The sequence below is a fragment of the Trachymyrmex cornetzi genome, unplaced genomic scaffold (assembly GCF_001594075.2).
Source record: "Trachymyrmex cornetzi isolate Tcor2-1 unplaced genomic scaffold, Tcor1.1 scaffold78, whole genome shotgun sequence".
NCBI classification, from domain to species: domain Eukaryota; kingdom Metazoa; phylum Arthropoda; class Insecta; order Hymenoptera; family Formicidae; genus Trachymyrmex; species Trachymyrmex cornetzi.
In genome coordinates this window covers 536,938-546,745 of record NW_017300113.1, presented here as the reverse complement: position 1 = coordinate 546,745, position 9,808 = coordinate 536,938, and the positions used below count along the sequence as shown (strand labels likewise).

At 35.4% G+C, this 9,808-nt stretch overlaps 2 protein-coding genes across 4 annotated transcripts in view; one reads left to right on the top strand and one right to left on the bottom strand.

Moving 5' to 3' along the window:
- Nucleotides 1–4,324, top strand: part of didum (dilute class unconventional myosin) — a 25,973-nt gene extending 21,649 nt beyond the window's left edge. For 2 of the 3 annotated variants that reach the window (XM_018518693.1, XM_018518692.1), the window contains one exon: nucleotides 90–157. In XM_018518693.1, coding sequence (XP_018374195.1) covers nucleotides 90–96 — 7 coding nt within the window. In that variant the 3' untranslated portion in view covers nucleotides 97–157. Of the gene's footprint in view, nucleotides 1–89; nucleotides 193–306; nucleotides 340–850; nucleotides 1,013–1,144; nucleotides 1,818–2,536; nucleotides 2,820–3,098 lie in introns of those variants that run through there. The other variant, XM_018518695.1, reaches the window with a different exon arrangement.
- Nucleotides 4,325–4,845: 521 nt separating this feature from the next.
- Nucleotides 4,846–8,289, bottom strand: CCT5 (chaperonin containing TCP1 subunit 5). Its single transcript, XM_018518696.1, has 7 exons — nucleotides 8,017–8,289; nucleotides 6,993–7,417; nucleotides 6,720–6,912; nucleotides 6,368–6,637; nucleotides 5,853–6,038; nucleotides 5,223–5,541; nucleotides 4,846–5,089 (listed from the first exon to the last, which is right to left on the bottom strand). The coding sequence occupies exons 1-7, from the start codon at nucleotides 8,122–8,124 to the stop codon at nucleotides 4,959–4,961; spliced, it is 1,632 nt and encodes a 543-aa protein (XP_018374198.1). The 5' UTR covers nucleotides 8,125–8,289; the 3' UTR covers nucleotides 4,846–4,958.
- Between the last annotated feature and the right edge of the window lie 1,519 nt (nucleotides 8,290–9,808).

Sequence of the window (9,808 nt, the reverse complement as noted above, 5' to 3'; positions counted from 1 at the left end):
TTTTTTTTATTGTAAGAAAATGATATTAATTTCTCATTTATATTTATATATAAATATATAAATAAAATTAATATTTATATTTGTCACTTGTGTTAAAGGAACTTCAAGAAAAATACGATAAAGTAGCGGAGGAGTGCAGACGTTTCAAAAAACAATGCAGAATCCTGGCGAAACGACTTAAGGATGCTGGATGTAAGTATAATAAATAGTTATATACATATTGTCAAAAATATTTAGAAACTACTGTTGTGCAATTAGAATTACGTTATGCATCGTAAATTATTTTATCTCTTAATGCTATCAAAGACGAAGGGGAGGAACGTCCTTATATGAGAGGCGGTGAGTGCGTGATCATGACAGACATTATAGTCATTATTTCAATTGAATTATCCGAATAATTTGTGCAAATAAAAGACAGTAAGCTTTTCGATAGAAAGAAAAAATAGAGATTGTTTCGTAAAATAGATAGTTGCTGTAAAATGAAGTAACTTGTTTCAAAATCGAGGTGCAAGGTATTTAGCCCAAATTCTGATAATGTCCAATCTTAATAACATTTTAAGTCGTCTTATATCTTGATTTTAAATATATGTGCTGTTTAGATATTTTTTGAAATTTAGATCAATGTTATCCCGACCAGACAAAAGTTACTCCATTTTATGTAAGTTAAAAATTCAAAATTTTATGAAAAATAATAAACTAGATTACATATATATCCATATAGACAATTCGAATCGTATAGATTCGAACAATTCGATCACACAAATCATAATTCATAATTGCTTGCATATTGTGTCAAACGCAGTTTCCTGAAAATTTTGAGAATATGTCAAAACAAACGTCTCAATTTTAGTGTCTAACGCGGTGGAATACGCGAACGGCTGCGTCGCCGCTTCTAATGCTCACGGAGATGGGAGTAACATGCCTATCATTCGCAAAAAGGAGAGAGATTATGAAGGAATGTTCGAATTTAGGAAGGAGGATATCAACGTAATCATACGCCACTTGATCATTGGTAAGTTTCGGTGTTGCTTCTCGCTTAATAAATTCTCTAACGAAGATTATTCGATTATTTTTCCTACTCCCATTATACATAATGGGACTTTCGAATTCACAAATTTGTATCCAATATTTCCGCCTCTTTCAGAGTTAAGACCCCGAATAGCGGTGACGTTGTTACCGGGCTTGCCGGCCTATATCATCTTCATGTGCATTAGGCACACTGACTGCATCAACGATGACGAAAAAGTGCGGTCGCTGTTAACCGAGTACTTGAATGCCGTTAAACGCGTGTTGAAGAAACGCGACGATTTCGACTCCAGGGTGCTCTGGCTAAGTAACACCCTGCGTTTGTTGCACAACATGAAGCAATACTCTGGCGACAAGCCGTTCCAAATCGAGAACACGCCCAGGCAGAACGAGCAGTGCCTGAGGAACTTTGACCTGAGCGAGTACCGCGTCGTATTAAGCAACGTGGCCCTCTGGATCTTCAATAATCTCATCACGAATCTCAAGGAGAGAATTCAGGCCCTCACGGTACCAGCCTTGCTGGAGCATGAGGCGATATCCGTTCCGACCGACAAGACCGGACGACCCAGGTCATCGTCCATGGGCGGTGAGCCCGATTCCACGCAGCAGAAACTAGACAAGCTTCTGGGTGAACTGACATCAGTGCACAAGACCCTGCAATATCACGGCGTGGATCCCGAGGTCGTAATGCAACTATTTAAACAATTGTTTTACTTCATGTGTGCCAGCGCTCTGAACAACCTGCTGTTGAGGAGCGAGCTCTGCCGATGGACGAAGGGTATGCAGATAAGGTAAGATAAACCGTGCCATTAATCTTTAATTTTGCAGTTGTATTATATTATCCCCTTGGCTTTCCGACTTCTCTGTTGGATATATCGGTCATAGTGCCAGAACGTTATATCAAGCCTTAGAACCTTTTCGGAGAGTAGAGACTCGCTTGTTTTTCACTTTCAATAATGATAGATTTATTTAGCCCATCGCACATACAAAAACGTAAGGCAGTTAAACGTAAGCAGTAACGAAATCGTAACATATGGGTGTAGGTGGGATCAAACCCAGATCTACAAATCGCGAATCAATCGCACCGAGTGGCAAGCCACTCGATGACCTAATTTCGCAGTTACTTATTGACAGTATAATAATTAGAAATCCAACACGAATAATTGTTTTATAGAAAATACAGTAAATTATAAGGGAAAACTTTTTTTATAGAAATCTATTACTGCAGGCCAATTTAATTAATACTGTAAGATAGTAGTTAATTACTTATTTTGAAGACAGTTATTCAGTTTAGTACTCTAAGTGACTAATTGATTACTGTATTTCAATAATAAATGTGCCAGTATTTAAAATGATCAATATTTGTAGACTTCTGTAAACTTTTCTTCTTTATCAATTCTTCAAAGCCTGACTTTACAATTATTCATTTTTCAATCCTGTGCACTGTTACTCGCCTAATAATATTGAATATATTTGTAGGAATTATACAATGTTTCGTTTAATATTCAAGGTATAACATGAGCCATTTGGAGCAATGGGGCAGGGACCGACGACTAGAAACCGCGTCGGAAGCTCTACATCCCATCATACAGGCGTCACAGCTTCTGCAAGCTCGCAAGACAGACGAGGACGTTAATTCCGTCTGCGAGATGTGTCACAAACTGACAGCCAATCAAATAGTGAAAATTCTGAATCTATATACACCTGTCGATGATTACGAAAGTCGAGTTCCTGTTTCGTTCATCAAGAAAGTACAAGAAAAACTGAAAGAGCGTGGCGAGAACAACGAACAAGTAAGTTTTCATCATAAACCGATTAGAAATTATCAACAGATTTGTTTCCTACAGCTAAACTAGTATATACTTCTGGAACTTGAAATTATGTGTATATATATATATATATATATATATATCTTTGATATTTAAGAGAAGTAAGAAAATTTTAGTGCAGTTTAATGAGGAATAAAAAAACAGATCTAATTATTCGACAAGATAAATATTTAAAAGAAACTCGCGTTTGTGGCGAATCCGAACAAATTTTTTTTCTAATACGTGACAATGATTTCTTTTCAGCTGTTAATGGATCTAAAGTACTCCTATCCCGTAAGATTCTCATTCAATCCATCAGACATTCGACTCGAAGATATCGAAGTACCCGAGGTGCTTCACTTGCCCATGCTCAAGAAGGTGTAACGCAAGCTCTCTCTAGGCATGATCCTGGTCAAGATCCCCGTACTATGGTACTATACTGTGTGTCTTTAGTTGAATTGAAAACGTTATACGCGAATAACCGAAACTCGCTTAGTCCATTTATTCGTACAGGAAGTTAGTGATACCGATAATCCGGCTATGTATAGACGTTATGTGTAGTATTACGCATCGAGAGTGGCTCATCGATATCACGTTTTATATGTTTCTTTTTTACTCGTGTAATTTGTAGATTTTACGATATGTCGTCACATTCCGAATCGTATTCGCGTTCAAAGTCAATTCTGTTGTATAGATAAACGATCAGGTCTCGGTAACGAGAAAGAGCGATATTTTCTATTATTGTTATTGTATAGTGTTGTCGAAATGTATAAAGAAAGGCACGAGTACGAAGTTCTTATAAAGATTTTAGATTTTATTGATCAATATTATTTACGTTAAAGATAAATAATATTCTCAGAGATAAATTTCTTTTGTAAATTCGTTCTTCCTTTAAGTACAAGGAGATGTATGTCTCGCGTTCATTTCTTTTCAAATAAAAATTGAAAATGAATTTCTGAAAATTTAAGTTAATTAAATTTGGGAATTATACTCGTAACAAAAGAGAAGTAGTAATGGCGCAATTCTTTTGTATACTTGATCCTTGTGAGAATTTCGAATGTACGATAAAGTTGAAAACTTGTTAAAGATTGTAATTAATATGTAAAAAGGAGACGTACGTGAGAGAAAAGATATAACGACATGTTGGAAATAGATTGTATATTTTGTGATACGAAAAGGAGAGAGAAAGAGTTATTATAAAATTGTGAGTCCGATGATGGACTGATATACGAATGAGAAGAAAATACGATAAGGCGACCGAAAGAAACAGTGGTATATAATTGTTGTTGTATTCTAATTTATACATTGTACATGCGATTGTATTTTGTGCCATTTTACAAGTAGATCGTACCAATATTCGTTTGTTATTTCGTTCGGTCTGCCATTGTTTCGCGCATTACAAACGCATTCCACAGAATAATGTCTGAAAAGCGAGATATCCCCTTCCCTGAAGATGTTATAGACAGAATATATTTACACACTTACACCTTGACTCGATGTGACATATTTATTTGTTCCTACAGTGAAAATATTGAAAATAAAGTCGAGGTGCTGGATAGCTCAGTGGTAAAGCAATCGCTTGTTCAATTTAAAAGACCCGGGTTCGATTTCCGGTCCTGTTACCTCACATATAGAATATAAGAGAATATTATGTTTACTGTAATAGAAAAGAGTATTCGAAAAATAGTCTAAGACAACATTAAGGTAATATAAATCATGGTACATATTACGAGATCAGAAATCCATAATCAAAAAGAGACTAAAGTCGACTGACGATAAATACCAGATCAAAACCGCATTATTTCTTGATTCAATAACTATATTCTACATGAAAAATTCTAATACTATGCACAAGAGTAAATATAGGAAATATAGAACACAACTACCTGTTTTTTGGGTATCGCTCAATAATTGTATTACCACATTGGTATACAAGTCAAAAATAATATTGCATTATTGTACAATATTACATAATGTATAAATTATAGTAAGGTGACCTGAAATAATTTCCAATTCAACCAATTGAAGCTTTGAATCGTTATAAATGTAAAAATTAATACAGCACACGATAGCGAGTTGAATAAAGTATTTAATTAGTAAAACATAATTAAATAAACAAAACTTTTAGGTTTCACCGCTGTCATGTGGCGAGCGTACATCGTCAATTTTCAGTATCATCTTTACGAGCTGCGTAGCCAACAAAATTTGTTGTGTCTTGCTCGTCAGTGTTTCGATGACATTCTGTTTCTTCATATCTGTAATAAACGATTCGTGATAATTTCGTGATTATATATATATACACACATAGGTACATGCATATATATATATATATATACACACACAATATATGTAAAAAAGTATACAATATGTATAAAAAACAATACATACTCGGTGTGCCTCGATTTAAACAATCGATCCCAAGAGCGGGATTTTTTTCAGATAATTGACGCGCTTTAATTTCCGCTATAGTATCTACCGGAGAAAGGCCTGAATTTTCCGCAAGCGCCATTGGAACGCTCTCCAAAGCTTCAGCAAAAGCACGGAAGGCATATTGTTCTAAAGTGCCAATTTTATCAGCTTGTGCCATGCATGCCAGCGCGCAAGATATTTCCGCCGCACCTCCACCGTAAAGAATCCTGTTGTCTTTTACTACGTTGCGTACAGTGCACAATGCATCGTGTATTGATCGTTTCGCTTCTTCGATAATCTATAAACACATGAAAGTAATACCATATTCATTACAAATTCTAAGAATTATGTAAATTACATAAATAAGTGTTGCATCACAAAAAAATAAGTTCAATTAATAGAGTATTGAATAGTTCGTATAATTGCAATGCACTACTATTGCAAGGTGTCTGGTCAGTTATGTACATTGGATAGAGTACTACTGAAATTCTCCTTGCACAGAAATTATTAGACGTGTTCAAGTTGACAAAGTAATTTAGTCGAGCAATTGAACATGATTGATTCTTATTTATAGATCCAATCAATCACATTCAATCACTCGTTGCATACCATTTTGTTGCCGCCGCGAATGAAGATCGTCACAGCACGAGAGTTCTTGCATTCTTCGATGACTAGCATTCGATCCTTTGTTGTACCAAACGTTAATTCCCTGACAACACCAGCATGGCCAAGTTTTTCCGACGTCAATTCCTCGAAGCGAGGTACAATGCGTCCACCGGTTGCAATGGCAATTAGCTGAAAAAGATTTGATTTCCTTAAGTATTTAACATACAAAACACATAATACAACAAAAAGATTGCTATTATTTCAGGTCTCATAATCTTTGGATCATTGGAGCCACCACGAGAGCCAGGTCACCAACTACCCGATTTTGAAAGCTTTTTATTTTTCTCGAAAGTTAATATAACATTAATTTACAAGAAAATACAAATACTTTCAAAACTAAGAGCCAGTACCCTAAACTTTCGCACCTCCTCTAGCGCTTTTTTCTCATCATTAAAGCACATTGCTATGAACATAATTAAGAGATTAAAGAAAAATGAAATTATAAAGATATCACTTACTTCAATCTCTGGACCACCAACCCATCTAACTGCAGGCAAATTATTTTGTAGCAAAAGATGGTTGGCTTCATCGTCAAAGCCCCACTGACAAATAGCCAGGGTCGTACCAGCATCTTTAACCTGCTTCACCATTTCCGTAAACTTTTCACGCTCGTAATCGCGCAAGGCTCTATAATCGTCGACTGACGTGACATCCAACTTATGTTTTGTTTTGGGTTTTGGTGGTTCAAATGGACACGTCAAGATGGCTAATTTGACTTCTTCTAACCTCTACAACATTATATAGAGATTAAATATATAACTTATCAATTATAAAGCAAAAGTGCAATAAGAAATATTTTCTGAACTTTACCTTAGGCATTTGTGGATGACTAAAGTCCTTGTCGACAACCACTCCGCGTACTAAAACAGTATCTTCCAATCGACCACCGACTTTTCCTTCTATTTTGATTAGCTCAAAATTAACATCGCGAGTAACAGGATCCATAACTGCCAATACAGCTTGAACAGCTATTTCCGCCATCTGCCTATGATGCTTGTTAATGCTGCAATACATAAGAAAATTATGTGAATAAAAAAAGAATTACGAATAAAGACTTTATAAGCAATAAAAGTACTTCATTACATTTTTGAACCTAATGAGGTCATAGCTATGTCAATGTAAGGCTCCAAATTCTCTGAAGTTCCCTTGAAGTCTTCTGTTATTGTCTTGAGATGCTCGGTCGAACATTTTGCTGCGAATTCAAAACCGTCAGCGATTCTGATTGGATGAATTCCCTTGTCTAGCAACTGTTCAGCTTGTTCTAGAAGTGCGCCGGCTAATACAACTACTCCAGTAGTGCCATCACCAATCTCATCATCTTGAGAGTTTGACAATTGGACCATCAACTTGGCAATTTCATGCTCTACATCCATATTCTTCAAAATTGTTGCACCATCATTAGTTACAGTAACATCTCCATCTGAATTCACCATCAACTTATCCAGTCCCTTGGGTCCCAAGGATGTTCTAAGAATGTTAGCAACATTGCGTGCTGCCAAAATATGTGACTGTAATCAAAGAATTTCAATATTTCCCGTTTATTTAAAGCTCCAATTCATCATACATGTCAATTTTTTATTTAACAAATTAATTTAAATATTAAAATTACATGTTCTGTTCGGATTTAAAATAAAAAAAATCTTGAAAATTTACACATATATCTCTCATGGAATAAATCATGGGTTTATAATTTCGTAGCTCTCTCTCGCAATATCTACAGACTATGGGATCACCTTATATGGTCACAAAGACTCCAAGGTCTCTTGAAGAGAAACATTAATCAACATATATTAATCTGGAGCTCATTCACCATTTTTAAGTTAAAATCTAGATAAACGGGAGAGAAAAATCGCTTTTGTACACTCTAGCATGAATATTTCGTTTTATTCATTTCCAAATCTTAAAACATCGCCATTACTGTTCACACGTGGTCGAGCGTCTCTCGCACATTTCTCGAGTGTGGTCCGGAGGAATCGTAAAATCCTCGGCAATCCTCGCGTCGACGAGACGTCGATTACGTACATATCATCCGCAAGAGAGACTTACGAATTGACGCAAGAAGCGGGGCGGAGAAACGCGAATACGAGGTTTGTCGTCGCCATCTCACCTTGATCGCATCATGACCGGTAAGGCGTTGCTGTTTCTCCTGGTTACGGATAATAATGAAGGGCCGGCCGTACTCGTCAAACGCCACTGTTCCGGGTATAGCAGTCATCTTGACGACCTGACGTGATCCCAAACGGATCGATTACTCCCTCACGAAACGACCGTTCTCTCTAACGCACGCCAACGGTTTTCCCGACGACGTGCTGCAATATAACCGCTACTCGCAAGTCTTTCGATGCAACCGGAACTGACCGGAACAACGTCGTCGTAGAGAAACGAATCTCGCGCATGCGTGGTTGCGCAGTTTCTGTCTCAGTTACGTATACTATTTGCTATAATGAAGGATGTCGTAAGAACCCTCGTGGAAAAGGAGTAGAAATGTTAAGTATAAGCAGAATATAAGTATGTCAATTAAATATAGAAAGTATATATTTTAGTATAAGGAAGAATATATTATTAATCTTGTAAATCATCAAATAGAATAGTGCTGAATATTTCCATAGTAAAATTCTATAATTATTAATATAATTATCTTGACAAAGAAAAACAAAGCGAAAATTATTTACAATGTAACAAAAATATAATCGCGTTAAAATATAAAATTTACTAGCTGTAATTAAATACAGAAAAATTTTTTTACATATGTCAGTGATTATACATAGATATATAATTGTGTTAAAAGGAATATTATTAAAGTACTAGAATTGTCATTATTAATATTACCTTAGGATAGAAGAAAAAAAAGGAATGGAGAAAAAAGGTAAAAATTATTTGCAACATAACAACCAAATAAATAATATAAAATTTTCTAGTTGTAGTCTTAATTGCGTGTAATTAATAAATTTCTTTGTTGAATATTTATATGGAAATAGCATAAGTTAATATCATAATGCAATATATTTAGCATATAACACTTATACATTTAAACGTATTATTAACGCAAGCCTAATACAAAATATTAGTAATTCATATGGGCTCCATAGATCTATTCTGTAACTCTTAACGCAAATTTCGTTTTGTGTTAAGAGTTACAGAATAGGCTTGCAGGAAATGTTCTGCGTATAACATCTTAGCACGAGTCTGTTTAAAGTCCATGACATGTCTGACATATAATTCACGCATGCGCATGAAAGTCTCGCTCGGAGAGTTTCTTCCAATCCGCAATAAAGAAACAGACCGGAACCAAGAAGCAAACAAGCAAACAGACCAATCGCGCGAAGTTCAATTCACTATTTTTTATTTTAAATTATGAGAGCTGTTCTTTTTCGAAAAATGTTCTGAACTGATTACACTGATATTAGAGAGGAACCTGAGAGAGGACGTGAGGGTCTTTTTCCTGTAACTGCAAAATGCCGCCGCGCACTACTGCCTTCTAAAGAAGTGGCTATAAACTACATAATATCCATTTTTTTTTTGCGGTACTCTTGATGGAAATTTAAATCGCTGAAATCTCTGAAATAATTAAAATCTATCAAATTAATAGAGATTCAAATTTCTCTCTGCCTGTATTAATAGTCAGATAGTCAAATGTTATATATTTAAGATCGTCTTAAGTACAATCTTAAAATGTCATGAACCAATCAGAAAGCTGTATTAGCAATTATGTATTTTTAACGCAGAATTTCAGCTCGTTTTTACCAAACATAATTACTAGTATGTAAGTATACTCTAAAGTCTCTATAATTATTAGCAAATTATAGAAACTTTGAACACATTTTAAACTTTTCCAATCTATATCGTTAATTTAAGGTTTAATTTAGCAAAAACGAGCTAGAGGCCCTCCACCACCCCCG